The sequence below is a fragment of the Podarcis raffonei genome, chromosome 3, assembly GCF_027172205.1.
Source record: "Podarcis raffonei isolate rPodRaf1 chromosome 3, rPodRaf1.pri, whole genome shotgun sequence".
NCBI lineage: Eukaryota > Metazoa > Chordata > Lepidosauria > Squamata > Lacertidae > Podarcis > Podarcis raffonei.
The window spans coordinates 35,932,681-35,949,093 of NC_070604.1; the positions used below are offsets into that span (position 1 = coordinate 35,932,681).

General features: G+C 39.2%; 1 protein-coding gene, 1 long non-coding RNA gene and 1 other non-coding gene across 6 annotated transcripts in view; 2 read left to right on the forward strand and 1 right to left on the reverse strand.

Moving 5' to 3' along the window:
- Positions 1-16,413, forward strand: part of LOC128410227 (uncharacterized) — a 163,550-nt gene that overhangs the window by 112,591 nt on the left and 34,546 nt on the right. For all 3 annotated transcript variants that reach the window (XR_008329422.1, XR_008329421.1, XR_008329420.1), the window contains exon 4: positions 3,434-3,555. This is a non-coding gene — a long non-coding RNA (uncharacterized LOC128410227). The remainder of the gene's footprint in view (positions 1-3,433; positions 3,556-16,413) is intronic.
- Positions 1-16,413, reverse strand: part of KHDRBS2 (KH RNA binding domain containing, signal transduction associated 2) — a 350,797-nt gene that overhangs the window by 6,039 nt on the left and 328,345 nt on the right. The window contains exons 9-11 of one of the 2 annotated variants that reach the window (XM_053381150.1): positions 15,480-15,528; positions 14,538-14,716; positions 12,406-12,496 (exon numbers count right to left, since the gene is read on the reverse strand). In XM_053381150.1, coding sequence (XP_053237125.1) covers positions 14,599-14,716; positions 15,480-15,528 — 167 coding nt within the window. In that variant the 3' untranslated portion in view covers positions 12,406-12,496; positions 14,538-14,598. Of the gene's footprint in view, positions 1-12,405; positions 12,497-14,537; positions 15,529-16,413 lie in introns of those variants that run through there. The other variant, XM_053381151.1, reaches the window with a different exon arrangement.
- LOC128411670 (U6 spliceosomal RNA) lies at positions 5,147-5,253 on the forward strand. Its single transcript, XR_008329878.1, has one exon. It is a non-coding gene; the product is annotated as a U6 spliceosomal RNA (small nuclear RNA).

Consider the following 16,413-nt stretch of genomic DNA (forward strand, 5'->3'; position numbering starts at 1 on the left):
CACTGCCATTAGCATAAAGCATTAGAAACTCTTATGCCATTCATAACAGACTTTGACATGACAGTAAAAATATGACTTCCTATCACTTCTGCACGCTTTCTGACTACAGCTGTTTGCTATTCTTCCACAGCTAGACTGATATCAAAAGGGTGGTAAGAGTGGTATTTAACAGCACCTTCATCATCACATCTAATTGTTTTCCACCACAGGGTGTGAAGCTTTATGTTCTCTATCAACCAAAAACAAACAGCCATCCTGCTTAATGGCTGCTCAATTAATGTTTATGGTGCTACTTTTATACCATGAGTTATTTGACAAATAAACTCCAAGAAGCAATTTAAGAACCTCTGAAGCTTAATGATAACCCAGCTGATATTTTAAAAAGAGCTAGGGGGGCGGGGGAAGGAATCTGTAAATAATTTCTTACTTGCAGGCTCCCTATGAGATTCACTCTCCACCTCCTGACATTTTGAGGGATGCTTGTTGGCCATCGGGGGATGGCCTTTTTTTTTTTACACCTTGCCCCACCCTCCAGCCTTAGGAGCCCTCAGAAAAAAACAACTGTGTGCAGTAAGAGCCTTCAGAGGGGAGCTATTTCCATAGCAAGAATTGTGAGCAGAAAGCACCTGTGATTTACCATCAGGGATGGTTGGTTTCACCTGTGTTGCCCCACCTTCCAGCTCTAGGAGCCATCAGAAGTGAGTTGCTTAATGGATACTTGGCCTGTTGGTAAGCTGCAGCCTTCCTTAGTGTTTTATGTGTATCTAATGAAATCTTAATTGGTAATTGCTGATCATTATTTTTTAGTGTTGTGCTGCAGTAATATTATATCTTACTAGGCATTGTTTTGTTTTTATTGTGTGGCAGTGTTTAGACTTTGATTTTTGGGTGAACTGCTCTGAACACAGGTTCACTTATGGGAAATGAGGTATATAAATAAATTGAGAATGGCAGTAGTATTAATTGCCAAAATGGAATGAAGATGAGATCTAGAGAGAGACAAAAGGTCTGCCTGTCGTCTTTATAGCCTTGCTTGAAATTATTGTTAAGTAAAATAGAGATGAGTTGGGCATCCCAAGTCATACAAAGGTGACACTAAGTTCATCACACTGCTGAGTCTTACCCCTGTGATGTCAAGTTGCCCTTTATAACATAGAGATGATCTATCCCTTATCATAATTCTTCCTCCATCTATGCGGAAGTGGTTACACTGATTAAAAATGAGAGTTCAAAGACAGACTTTCTGCTATTGCTTTGGTGCCTATTAATTAAACACCTTCTCTTTTGTATGAAGCCCTAGTAGGCTGTGTAAAATTAACATAAATAATATGCTTTCAATGAAGAGGTGCCACTGCAGGTTCTGAACGCAAATGATTTCGAGCCGCTGTTGTTAACTGCATATAGCAGTAATATATTCATCCAAGATTTTTTTCATTCCGTCTTCCTGATCTCTAGTTTCTAATGATATATTACAAGCCTGTGCTTTTCCAGCGCCAAGGCAATTAATCATTAATATTCTTGTGTACCCCAAAGTAACTGGACAAAATTAGACAAGAAAAGAACCAGACTTGAAGGCTGACAAAAAATTCTGATCGGAAATTACATGTATTTTTATATCATTAATGCTCCTTGATAGACACACAGTAAATCTGTTTTAATGGCACCACTATAATAATATAGTAGTCTTTCTTCCTAATCTCCTAGAGACACCAATAGATCACAGGGTCTGTTCCTCAACAGAGACAAATGAGTTGGCGTGTTTTAAAAGCTGTCAGGCCTTTCTGACAACTTCCATCTGAGAAGGCGGCAGAGCAATGACAAAGTTATCACCTGACTGGCTGATGTTTGATGCTGACTGCCTTTGATTAAGAGGCAATGAGCCATTTTGGAGTTCATTTTGCTGCTCCTAAGCACCTCTTCATCGAAAATTATGCAGTTGGACTGATTTGTATTTGATTAGTTTAACATCACAGTTTTATTACGTGTAATAAATAAAGTCAGATTTTATGGGGTTGCTGCACATTAAAAGAACCATCGAGGAGGGTGCAAAACATATTTTTATTTCCTGGGTTATTTGCCTGACATTAAAAAAGCCCCACCCTATATGCATGTCATATTTAAGCAATGTCACTGCTTAAAACACTGGTTGCTTTCATAGGCTGGTATTTTACTACTTTTCTTGTACGTATAGTGAAAGCACAATGCTGTTCACATTCTAAAATAGGCTTAAAGAAATTTTAACCACAAAAGCAAATACAGCCCACCTTACTTGTATTGTGGCCTGCTGGAGAGTGGAGAACTTCACCTGTTATTTGCAGTGCTAGACAGGCAATAAAAACAGGGAGTTGATGGGGGGGGGGGGAGCTGCCATGCATGGCTGATGGATTTTTGCTGGCAATGTAGTCCACACAATCAGTAAACTGATATCTGTGTTAGGAAAGAAGTCACTTGTAAATATGGTGGTGCCCCTGTACATAAACTGCCCTGTATTCAGAAGTGAATGGATCAACTTACTAATTCTTCCCACATTGCACTGTGTAAAAAGTCCAAGTTGTGGTAGAGGACAGATCCCAGGCTGAATCCCTGGCATGCCTCCTCTTAAAGAATTCCCAGTAGCAGGCTGGGATAAACTTCTGCCTCAAACCTCAAAGAAGCCACTGGCTTATCGGAGTATGCAGTAATGGGCCCAGCAGGTTAAGTAGTCTTACTTAGTATAATGTTGTTGCTTATACTTTAATTTACAGTGGTACCTCGGGTTAAGTACTTAATTCATTCCGGAGGTCTGTTCTTAACCTGAAACTGTTCTTAACCTGAAGCACGACTTTAGCTAATGGGGCCTCCCGCTGCCGCCGTGCTGCCAGAGCACGATTTCTGTTCTCATCCTGAAGCAAAGTTCTTAACCCAAGGTACTATTTCTGGGTTAGCGGAGTCTGTAACCTGAAGCGTATGTAACCTGAAGCATATGTAACCTGAGGTACCACTGTATTGTGTATTCAAAATGAAATAGAGGTCACATCTTTATAATAATACACAATCTGCAATGAAGGTTTCAAATGAGAGAAGATTTGTCATGGCATACTTGGAAGCCAAGTTCTTTCCCTAGAATGAAGCAGCTTGTGTTTGATTAGATGAAAAACACAATCATTGTTAATTTTAACAGATATAGGTCCTGATCTGAACATGGCTGTGCAGAATCTGTCTCCATTAAACAGTTCTTCTGAGCTATACCTTATTGTGTTTGTTTTCTTGTTGGAGAAAAGCAAATACGTTTTCTTCTCTTAAGCTTCTAGTTAATGCATGTTAAACCACATAACAGCACTTGCTTATAGGTTCTGTCTTAAGTCCACCCCTAAAAGCTGAGCTATTTAGTTTGTTGTTCTTTCCCAATTTGTTGTGACAAGATGTTTCTTATCTCCTTTCATCCTTTAAATAGATCCTGCATGAATAAAGCCTTTGAGCTCCAGAAGCTGTTATTACTTCCATCTAATTCACCCAAGCTGCAAGATCTGCTATCAGTTCTTTGTATAACTGAACAAAGCTAGATGCTGTTGTAAGGTAAGAACAAATGTTTTATTGCATTTTAATATGAGAGCCTTCCATCTTGGTTACCCTTCCAGCTTGTTTTGTTCCATTCCATCTCGACAGCTGCTGCCCAGTAAGCTCGTCCTCAAACTCAGAACTTCAAAAATAATAAAGGGAGTTCTGCTGGAAATCTATGACAGCACTGAACAAAACTTGTAGAGAGGCACCAAAAGCACAATAGAAGGCATGTACTCCAAACTATCCTTAGTGTCTCTATTATCCTTAGGGAACTAGCAAAATGCCTAGCATAACAACAGGTGTATATGTGTGGAGGGAGGGTATTTATAGTGTAAGGATCACGAGGAGGAGGAGGTCTCTGTGTATTTGCTGTCACTGTGTGAGGATAGGGAAGCCACCTAATTTCATTAGTGTAGGGCCGGTTACTTTTGTCCCCTGTGCATGTGTCCCTGGTATTTTAGCCCATTAAAGTGAACTGCAATTATTTGCTCATGAAGGAGAAAATCCTGGTACCTAAAACAAGGGTTTGAAGTGAGGTACAGGCACAGTCTTTATTCAACTGTATGCTTTACTGTAGCATTCTATTCAGAAACTTAACTGGAGCTATAGAGCAAAGCCTACTCCTAACAGCAGGCTCTCCCTAACCTTTCATCTACGTAGAACTATCTTTTTATCTGTTTCTTTGTCACAATAGAGAGTGAAGGAACATTGGAAATTAATGTTTATGCATATAGCTAAAGTGTGTTCATAGAAAACACTTTTATTGAGTGCCTGTTCAGAGATTTACTGCAGAAGCTACAACACACACAGCTCTCAGTTCCTCCACCACTATAATGCTTCCATTCACTTTGAAAGAGAACTTGGATCTGTCCAGCTCCATAGATGTGAAATTGAGAAACAGATTTGGTGGGCATTGTATGAAACTTGTTCTAGATAACGGTGGGTTTCCTACTTCATAGCACAACATGGTATTCAGATTATGCAATGTACTACAATAATTTTTTTATTTTTTATTTTACAAAAATAAATATACTAAAGTGATATTTTGGGAGTAAATGCAGATTTGATCTGGCTGTCCAGCATGGAATATAGCATTTTGTTTTCTGGAAGCAATCCTGTTGTTCTAGTATCATACTAACAGAGAAAATGAAGCTGATTTTAAGCACTATGACAGCCTAGACAGAAAATAAAATCATAGTCTCTCTCACCACATCCTATACAGTGTTCCGAATTCTGGCAGCCCCACTTTTCCAATCTCTCTTGGACACTAAGCTTTATAAACTTCAATTATTATTATTTTCATTTCTGTAGTCTCCCTCAGTAAATTCTTTGAAAACACTTCTGAAGCCTCCTTTATTGAGAATTTGGGTTAGAATTCTTAAAACTTTTCTCAAAAATTCCTAGAGATGCTTCAGCTAATGTCTGTCTGATATCATGGACTGGATAACTTGACCCTTGACTTGGGTCTGACAACCCATTTCACTGTTTCATGGTTTGTTGGATTTTATTGGACTTGCTATGAATTTTTGCACTCTGCCCTATGGTTCTGCGCATGAATGAAATAGCAAAAGAACACAATGAGGTTCAATCTAAAGGCACAAAGACAGTGCTCGCTTCGGCAGCACATATACTAAAATTGGAACGATACAGAGAAGATTAGCACGGCTCCTGCGCAAGGATGACACGCATATTCGTGAAGCGTTCCATATAAATAAATAAATAAATAAATAAATAAATAAATAAATAAAGGCACAAAGACAGCACCCAAAAGAGCAGGATGTATTTTAATATGAATAATTCAAATGCAGTCCTATTCTCTTACTTGGGAGTAGCATCAATTGTACTTAGTGGTTATTACTTCTGAGTAGACGTATTTAGTACCATTGCTTACAAATTAAGTTTACATTGCTGAAAAATTAGGTTGTAGTAGCTTGCTTCTACTTCATTGATCACCTCTGATGTTAGCTTTTTATTTTAATGTGTTTTTAATAAAGTCTAAATCAAAAGACAAATAGTGTTGCATTAGAAGGGGAGTATTGATGAAAATATATCTGGACATTTGTATTTCCATTCTGCAGAGTGTACTTTGGAAAAGAAAAGAAAACATTTAAGTGCAAGTTGAGTTCTAAGCATTGCAAAGAGGAGGGAGATGAGAGCTCATCTAACTGAGATTCTCTCAGCACCCAGAAGTATTCTGGGCTTGAAAGACAAGAGATATTTCTTGCTGTTTTGAATATGTCTTACTGTTCTGTTCCAGAACCTTTTGTAGGCTTGGACTTGCCCATCAGCAGTGAAAAGGTGATCCCACTTTCCAGAAATGATTGTAGGATGAGTGAGGGTTTTTTGCAGGGATAGATGCCAGTAGAAGATTAATTAAAAGTACAGCTTACTGATGTTAAGTGCTGAGGAACTGAATGGCTCAGTAATGAGGGTTTATATAATCCCAGTTTGCATAACATTTTGATGCTATAATAATGCTTTCTCAGTAAGAGAGGCTATGAAAAGTGCACAGGTAATATAAATCACATAAGAAACTCAACCTGAATTTCAATCTTATTCCTACTGAGGGCTAGTTCATATGTTACTTTAGCTGTAAACCACACAGAAGCTCAAGTACCTCATATTCCAGATTCCCCTCAATTACAGTAATGCTAATTTAAGTGCATTAGAATTAGAATCGAGTGGTACTCATGATCTGGCAAACCGCACAATTAATACAATGCGTGAACCCCCTCTTACATAATAATTTCCAGAGGGGTAGCTATGTTAGGCTGTTACAGCAAAAGCAACAGGTAGTGTTGCAGTATGGTAAAGACTTGCCAGATCAATTTGTTGGTCCTTAAGATGGTATTTAGGAACGCGGGTGGCGCTGTGGTCTAAACCACTGAGCCTAGGGCTTGCCAATCGGAAGGTCGGCGGTTCGAATCCCCGCGAAGGGGTGAGCTCCCATTGCTCTGTCCCAGCTCCTGCCAACCTAACAGTTCGAAAGCACATCAAAGTGCAAGTAGATAAATAGGTACCGCTCCAGCGGGAAGGTAAACAGTGTTTCTGTGTGCTGCTCTGGTTTCGCCAAAAGTGGCTTAGTCATGCTGGCCAAATGACCTGGAAAAACTGTCTGCGGACAAATGCTGGCTCCCTTGGCCAGTTAAGTGAGATGAGCGCCGCAACCCCAGAGTCGTTCGCAACTGGACTTAACTGTCAGGGGTCCTTTACCTTTTTTATGATGGCATGTTTATTTCTTAGCTAATAGGCATTCTGTTGTGATGAGGGATTGGTAGGTAAGATGTACACCAAAAATTGCTCGGGGTCTCATATTTACACCCAAGTCATATAGGTTCAGAATAGACTTCCACTTGAGCAGTGGATTTCTGTTCATACAATGGGACCTGCCCTTCCTCATCTTTTCCCTGTAACCCCCACACACTCTCAAACCCTGTTCTGAAGTGTTCAGGGACACTAGAGAGTTGATTTTAGGGGTTCAGGGGGAGGAGAGGATACCTTACATGCTGGCATTTGCCCACTTGGAATGTAATTCTTGAGTGTGGAATACAGGGCACCCGTGATCAATGCTGACTCACCACACAGTAATTGATGCTAAGGAATAAAATGATAGTTTCAGCCACTGCACTGCAATTCAATTATGCAATGTGTGAACATGATCTCAGAAGTCTTGTTTACTGTGCATTATCTTTGTTTTGTTTCATATGCTGGCAGATGATTTTATCAATACCATCTGTATTGCACACAGATGTGCTCTATTATTTTTCTAGTTATTTGTTGTTTCTATCATTAAGTACTTGTTCACCAAGGGCAATAACTGTAGTTTTATATCACAGATGCAAAAATATAATATCATAAAGATATGCCATCTAGTAAGGGATTAAGGATTCCTTTAGGAGGCACCAACATGCAATATTCTTTGGTCAGTGTTCAAGCTATAAAATTGGCTTGCCCTACACCTCTCTGATTCATCTGGCCAAACATTTGCATGACTGCTTATATGCATGAGTTACTATTATCCACTGAGAATATAATTCGTGAGTAAGCAGATGTTCTTCCTGCTATATAATGAGACTTGTGGAGTCTTGCTTGATTAGTATAAAAGATAGAAATATCACCAGCAAATGAAAGGAATGAGTCTCCTTGACAATATAATCCCTGAACATTGCAGATATGATAAAGACTTCTACACACAGTTAATTGTCATAGTGTATATGGGGTAGAGGTAGCCTAAAAATTAAGGTAATGACATACAAGTGTTTTGTGCTTCCTTGCCCCATGCCTTCCTGCCTTCTGTAAAGTAGCGCTGGAGATGCATATTCTTCCTGTTATGCATCTGAGCTTGGATTAACTCATGCCATTTTTTTAAAAAAATGCACACAACATCCTGAATGTAGTGATGCCTGTCAATCTCCAAGACATTAACTTATAACAAATATGTGTGTAATAGTATCTCATAAGCTCCATCTTATCCGGTTTTGTAAGCTCTTAATTGGTGTACTTTTAGTGGCTTACCGGTAGATTTTCCTGCACAGAAGGGTACCACCTTCTGCTGAGTTACCAGTTATCATGTTAAGAATCATTGTTATCTGGATGAGGGATGTCGATGTTTGATATCATTATAATTGAATCACATGATTTGCCTCTGGCACTGGAGGTGTGAACATCTGGTATGGTTATTCAAATGGGAAGCTTTGGGTTGAAATTTGAGGAATATTAGGGAGATTTGTGAAAGAACTTGACTAATGCTTTCCTAACAGCCACATGGAGTTGTTGGAACCGTCTCAAAGAATGAGGTGTTCAGAAACATGTGGCTAATGCTATCTTCAATTCCTTGAAACGTGGTTTAAAGATAGGGATTTGGAACCTGTATATCTACTACTAATCCAAGTAGTAAAGTAATAACATAGCTTATGTAATTCAGCATTTTGTTTTCTTTTAATGCTATGACTTGAATGCTCTCCCTTATTAAGAATGCTCTGTTGAACTGCACATGATTTTTACTGAGGTTTAAGATGGCTGGACTACATATCTTGCAAGGTGCCATATTGCTAGATAATCCAAGGAGAAGCTGGAATTCAAGGTGGCTTCCCCTTACTGTCTCAGGCAATCAAGAAGCTCTTCCCAAAGCTTATGCTTTTGTTTCAGATGTTTCAGCAGAGGTTACTGTAAACTAGGGAAGACCATCATGTCCTTAGCTTGGATTATAAATACCAGTAAATCATTCCAGTTGTCTATAAATTATATTTGCTAGCAGATTAAGACTCTGAACAGGCTTAGACTGAGGGCTAACTAGATGGGACATTGGAGACTCATGTCTTTTTCCCCTTTGCTGTTGTTTGCTTGTCTTCCCCACTTGCATATAAAGCAGAGTGCATATGTGGGAAGCCTACATTTTGGGGGCCCTGAAGCTTGAACTGTTATGGAGGCCTCTTCACAACCAGCCATAAGCTCTGGATAACCACTTTCATCTTCTTCAGTGGGATTGTTCCACGACAGATCACCACAATTTTTCCACTAGTTTGTGTTTTTGGTATCCACTTAAGAACTTTTATGAACACATTGTTACTCCTCGAGGGTCATGACCTCTGTTAAAAAGTGGGGGGAATTCAGAACAGCCATCTTGCCGCAACGCTCCACCTTTACAACGTCTATGCTACTGACTCTCAAACATTGGGATTGTTGAAATATGTACAACAACAAAAAATATTTGAGTCGTGGAAAAACTAACCATGGGAATGTAAGATGAGGGGGCAGGCCAATGTTTGGTGCTCATTTCTTGTGAGCTCCTATTATTTATAATGTTATTTTTAACCTTGAGGAATTTGAAGCAAATTCCATTGAGAACTGGTTTGATCCACACCTCTTGGAATAATATGCGGAGTGGAAAGCAGTTCTCCCTCGAATTCTCCAATTCTCCAAATGTTGCAATATAGTTCTCTGCTCAAAAACATGCCAAAATGCATAGCCTCAGGTTAATATGCTCAGATATGCATGCCTTGAGAGAAAATATATAGATTTTTGGTGTGTGTGTTTTTTAGCAAATATGTTAAAAGATAGAGAGTGTTCTCAGTAGTAGCAATTTTGGCATGCCCTCCCTTCTCATATTCAGTCAGTGCTGACCCTGATGGGTTTTAGGCACCTTTTAAGGACACATGCATTTACTTAGGCAGTTGGTTAATTTAGCTGGAAGGAAGGGGGAGTCTACTCAGGCTGATGTTGATTGTTTGTGATTGTTTTGATTAGGTTTTTGATGGTTTTCCTTGTTGAATATGTATTAAGAGTTACCTGTTGTAACCCGCTCTGGGATTGATTTTAATAAAAAGTGGGCTAAAAGTGCCTCAAATGAATATACTTACTGTTTTTCATCCACACTAAGATTATTATTTAAATATCTAGATTATTGTGGAAATAGGATGGAATGGTTTTTTGAATCAACACATGCCAAACTCGACACACTCTTGTCACTTGTAAATGGTATCCCAAAGGAAGGCCAGTATTGAGGCATGGCTTTTGACCACTTGAGTTTGTTCTATCTGTATGTCCAACGTGCAGGTTTAAAACTGAACTCTAAATCTGTGATTACAAAATAGTCTTTGCTAAAACAGAGTAAAACATAATGTAATATTCTTCTGATTACATGTTTACATTGTGCCTTCTCATATGGTGATTAAACATCCTTAGAAAGTGTCAAACAGGATTTTGAAAACAACCACTTTAAAACACTATTAGCAAACCATCTTATCAGGGCTCATCATTTGAATGAGAATGTCCCTGGCTATATTTGGCAGCTAGCATGTGTCAAAGAATGTTCTCCCATATGTAAAGCATAACAAAAGTAGGGTGTGAACCCTTCTAATTGGTTTACCCATTTGACAAGGGAAGATTATTGGAAAGGTCAAGGAAAAATCCCCAAACATGACAAGCTACAGGTAATAGGAAATAAAATATTTATAAATGAAAATGCAAATTCCAGAATCTATACAGTACTTAATTACCTGTTTCTTCCAATCTATTCCTAAATGCATTTATCAGAAATCAGTCTCGCTGGAACCAGTGAAGACTGGCATAATTAGGATGTGTTACACCTCAGTCTACAGCCCACTAATGCTAGAGATTCCTATTGAGTCTGATTCATACATGCATGTACATCACCCTGTTTCATCACTTGCTGTTTGGCTTAGTCAATAAAGGCAGCAGGATAAGGTGGTAGACACAGAACACTAAAATGTTAAAGGTGGAGGAAATACAATTTTGAATGCTTCCCTATGTTTCTTACTGAAACATAGCTGCATGGCAGGAGGGAACCAACAACCCAAGGTCTGCTTCAGGAAACAAAACACACAATATATAAAACCACGGTCAAGATTTCTGTAGGTCTTACGTAGCCTTGCATTAAAATTATTGTGAACTGCTCTGACCATATATTTGTATGGCAGGTGGTATACCACCATAAACAAACCAACAGTAAAATGGGAATCCTCCTCTAATTCCCTTAGAGGAGGATTCCCTTAGAGGGCTATTTAAATATTCAGTTTCTAAAGACAATAACCATCCTCTGACAGGACATAAAGTATCTTGGCAACTTCGTTCTGGATAGGTAAGGTTTTGATGTCCAATCAACTTTTCACTCCATTTGATATCTTAGTGCATGAATGCGTGCTGTATATTTTGCTTGCTTAGGTCTAAAATTGGCCTTTGTTCTATAAACCTCCGTTGTGATTTACAGATTAAAGAGCCAAAGCCGGAAAGTGCCTTCATGCTTTCTGAATCTGAAGCATGGTGCTTTCCTCATGACAAGATTAAATGTTAGATGCCAAAGGTGATTCAGTTTTTCTTTGCTACAAGCAGTAAATGGGCCCTTTTCACAAGATTTGTGTAACCAAAATAAACCTTCAAACTAATAAATACCAAGGATTATGAATTGAAGTTTTTTTTTACCTTTATGAAAGTGAGCTTTCTTACACACACACACACACACACACACACACACACACACACACACACACTTATATATACTTTAATACAATCACAGTAAGTCGCACAGCAAAGTGGGAAGACCATAATACTTAACAAGACTGGAAACTACATTCCATAATATATCTAACACAGAGTGTGGAACCAAATGGTGCAAATGTCCCAGAAGGCCTGTATATGCCATAGTGGTAGTCAAGATAACCCAGGGGACTAACTGGTGCGAGCTGTAAAATGAGATCATATTTGCTTATCTGCTTACCTTGAAGCCTGAGTTTTGGTTTAGTTGTTTGGGAGAGGGAAGGCTTCTTACACTGTCAGCTACTCCCTTATCTGAGAGATGGGAGAGTTGGAAAGGGGCCTCTAAGCCAGGGGTGAGTTAACTGGGCTATGGTTGCCTAACATATTTCAGCGTCCATCCTGTGTCTGTAACAGCAGCAAGGCTTTGTAAGCTTGCACTTTCTTCTAATAAAGCACTGGAACTGATCACTGCGGCATTTTTGGCATCCTTGCATCAAACCACTCATGTAGACCCTCCTCTGGGCCTGTAGATCAGGACACACAGTAAAGTTTCAGTGCAATTAGGGCAGTGAACCCACCAGTGGAGTAACTGAGTTGCTTTTAGTTAAGGTCTCAACTATTAAATGGCTCCAACATAGCACCCAATTTATTTAAAGCATTAAAGAAAGATGGGAAATAATTGGTTTGGGAAATCATCTCAAATGCCTTGGCTTAATCAACTTTGTGTACAGCAGTGCCACCAAACCCAATTTACTGATGAATAATTTCAATCCTAATTCTAAAATATTTATATAGGCAACAAGCAAATTAGTAAAAGTTTTTAAACCTTAATGAAATTCCACATTCTTCTAGGCAGGAAGGCTGTCCTACCTTGCTTCGTTCCTTGTAATGCGTTAAATGTCAGCTCTTTGTTTAGAACACAGACCATTCCAAAGCTCATGCACTGGAAACAATAATGATCCTATGAATGAAATGAGACAATAACTCAGTGAATGTTAGGTGCAAAAGAGATTAAAGTACCTGTTACATTACTTCCTTGTCTCAGCTATAAATAAACTTCTGATAATCATGATTGACTTTGGCCTTGTCAATATATTTATTAGACTTATGTCCTGCTCCTCTTCCATAAAACCAAGAGCACTTTATATGTGATCTCCAGGTTCTTCCATCCAACCACCTTACAAAGCCAGCTTAGTTTGAGCAGTAGAGCAATGCCATATATCACAGTAGTCAACATGGTGTCATCCTGATGTTTCGGACTGCATCTCCCATCAGCACTAGCCAACACCACCAATGCTCAAGGATAATGGGAATTGTAGTCCACTACATACTCCACATATGCCTTTGGACTTTGGGGGATCCACATTTTCTTGGAGCTCAGCTACAAACTCTACTTTTACCTCCTAGACTTCTTCCCAGGCTACAGCAATGTACATGCCATCAGTTAAGGGGAACATTGTTCCCAGACATGAACGAGACTTGGGGAAATGAATTCCTGCAAATATGCTTGTTTGGGGGAGGAAATGCCCAGGACATCCTGAGAAACATTTAGCAAAAGTTGTTTTTTTAACACGTGGCCCTGCCAGAAATATAGGAGCTGGCACCCACCAGTTGAGCAGGAGAGAGAGATGCTGCACTTATCGTGGGAGGAGGACTAGAAGCAGCAAAAGGAAAGAAAACACATTTCTGAGCTGCTTGCTAATGTTGGTACTTGAAGTGAAGTCATCATTCTTGAGGTAATAGAATACTTTTAAAAGTTGTAGCCAGTGCTTTTTTTCTTTAAAAAATGTTTAGGGGTACTCTCATTTTCCTACTCATATTGAAAAACTGCCCCTCAATGAGGCCAAACTCAGATTCACAAAATGTTTAGGGGTATGCATACCCCTGGGTACCCCCAGATAAAAAGCACTGGTTGTAGCTTACTTTTCCTCACAACAATCCTGTATTATTGTTTAATTGAGAAACAATGCCAACAGTCCTTGATTGAGTGCAGAATAGACACTATTCAAGAAGCTAGATGCTGTGATTTGTCCTTTGAAGCTGGTCATGTATGATTTGCTTTAAGTCAAAACAGTGGTTTCAAACTGCGCTCCTGGGAACCCTGTGTTTCCTCAGAGGCTTCCAAGAGATCAGTTGTGCAAGCTTGTCCACCATTAGTCTACAAATTGTTAGATGTATTCTCAGTTTAAGTACACCAATGACAATACCCACCTGATTTGTCAGGGATTTGTGTAAATTTTCTGTGCAGCATAGAAAACAACCTAGAATCTTCTGCAATAAACTAAGGTCCTAGAATCTTCTGCAATAAACTAAGGTTCTATGACTCCAAGAAAATGTGTGTGCAATGGTGGGGATGTCTGGTGCGGCTGCGTTTGAGCAGCAAGCCACGTCCCCAGCGAGCTTCCCTATTGGGTGCCCAACCGGGGAGGGGTGTGGCACGCCAGCCCTGGAGTTGAAACGGGGCGGAGTGCCCCCTGCATGACGCGAGAATCGTCTCCCGCTCACAACCCCTCCCCTCCTGGAAGGAGGAAAGGCTTTCTATAGTAGATGTAAAAAGATTTTTAACCATGGAAGCTATATGAAAAGAAAAGGCCTGTAAGAAGAAGAAAACCATTGGCTAAACCAGGGGTGAGATCTTCAGGTGTTGTTGGTAGCTTAGCCAGTTGTTGGTAGCTTAGCCACAGCTTGCATGGCCAATAGTCAGGGGTGATGGGAGTTGTAGTCCAACAGTATCCGCAGGCCACAAGTTCCCCATCCCTGCTGTAAAGCTAGGACCTGGACCACTCTTTTTGAAGTTAACTTCCTACAATGGTCAATCTCAAAATCACCATCTATTAACTCAGTGCTCATGATGTGAGCTTGGATGAGACTCTTTACGACTAAGCCATGAATTGGGGGAAAAACAAAAACAATAGCCCCACTTTCACGAGAGATATTCTGTAAAGTTGACTTCTATTGTTATTGCAAGGCCATGTGTAATTTAGAAATCTTTATGCACAAACCTTCATGTTGAAGTACCGTAATACTCTTCCTAATTTACTGCAGTACAGCAAAGTTTCAGTTCTACAAGGTTTGCCAACCTTTGCCCTCAGGTATATTAGGAGGAAGAGGAAGAAAGACTCTAAGTTTGACACCTTTGCTAGGCCAATTCCAGTGTAATTTTTCCTCACTGGAGGAATACCTGTGGAGGAACACACGTACAAAAAGTCATGCCAGGAATACAAAATCTGTCAGTAGGTATGGGGGACTAATCAGTTCTCCTGGCATGAACTGGTATCATGCCAATTTGAGATGAATTCACCTGCAAAGTGGAAGAAAGAGGAATCAACAAGATGAAAGATAGCTATTGCGATGATTCTACCACACATAAATCTGGCACAAAAATGAACAAACATAACCAATAATAAAATCCACAAACCTGTCTGTGTACTGGAAAAAAGTATATTTAATGCATTTCTGCTCACAATGGGTAGTTTATTTACAAAAATTATATGATGATGGTTTTTTTAAAGGGCTCCTGCTTTTAAAAGAAAAACAACTCAATGCATCATGTTCACAACTACTGTAAACATTGTTAGAAATTGTTTACTGGGCAGTTCGACACACAACTCAACACTTCCTTCTGCCCCCCCCCAACACAGCTTTTTCTTATCAAACAAAAGTGTACTGTGGCACATATTAGAGACCATCAGTATTTTATATGTGAGCGCACGTTTGCAGCATGATCCTGACCATCTTTACTTGGAAGTAAATCCCACTCTGTCCAAAGGAACTTATTTCCAGTTAAGTGTGCATAGGACTGTGGTGTTGGGGAACTGAATAAACCGAAAACAAATGGTTATTTATGGGCAACAGTTCCAGGGATTCAAAAGAAGAAGAAAAACCAATTACCCTGAGGTGTGTGTGTGTGCATGTGCAGATGAAGAACTGTATTTATTGCTTACCTGAGCACTACGTAACTGTGCTGGTTTGCCGTCCACTGTGTTTGGGTCCCTGAAACAGTGAGACAGAACATTCAGTGTGACAGCTGTACAGCTAGCTAAGTCAACTTCAATAAACACAAAAGAATCAACTGACAAGACATATGTTTCAAAGACTACTCAAGAAAGTTAGCATGCAACTCCAGCTGCAAGAGATTTTTTTTTTTAACAAAATGAACAGCAACCGGCCTATGTTCTGTTCTCATCAAAAAAGTAAACCAATCACATTGACAAAAAGCCACCAGAAACAAAAAATTGTAGTTAAAAGATTTCACAGTTTTGGTATCCCTACTATAAAGTCTTCCTTTTTTTGTCATAAAAAATTTAGGTTATATATTCACCGTTAGCAAGAGTTGCATTACTATTATTGTTAATTTTAGTTCTGTTTATTGCCTCGAGGGTTATATATTGTAAAATAATTTTGTTGCCGCTAGTTAATGTTAATTAGTTGTTTTAATAGCCTATAATACCTATTTGTTATGTTTTGGCAGGTTTACTTTTTTAACTATCAGTAACTTAATCACTTGGAATATTTAACATTGCTGTTGCATACTCAAAATTACAGAGTTACTATTAATGTTACCTGTTTAACGTTTAGTCATCCTTTGAGTCCTGCGACATATTTCCTTAATAATCATCAGCCATCAAGTCTGATATTCTCAAAAGAAATAACAGCCCTCTAAACTGCCTTCAAGGGAGGTGATAATTAGCACTGAAAATTACAAATAAAGTTTTTGAAGTTGAAGAGCAACAACTGGGCAGTGACACTGATGATTGGTTTGTCAAGACAAATTATTAGATAACTACGCAAATGCAGTCAACACACTCCTCGGAGTGAAAACAATAAGGTGAGTCTATGCAATGCTTACATGTTGAATGGGATATTTAATGTGCGGGG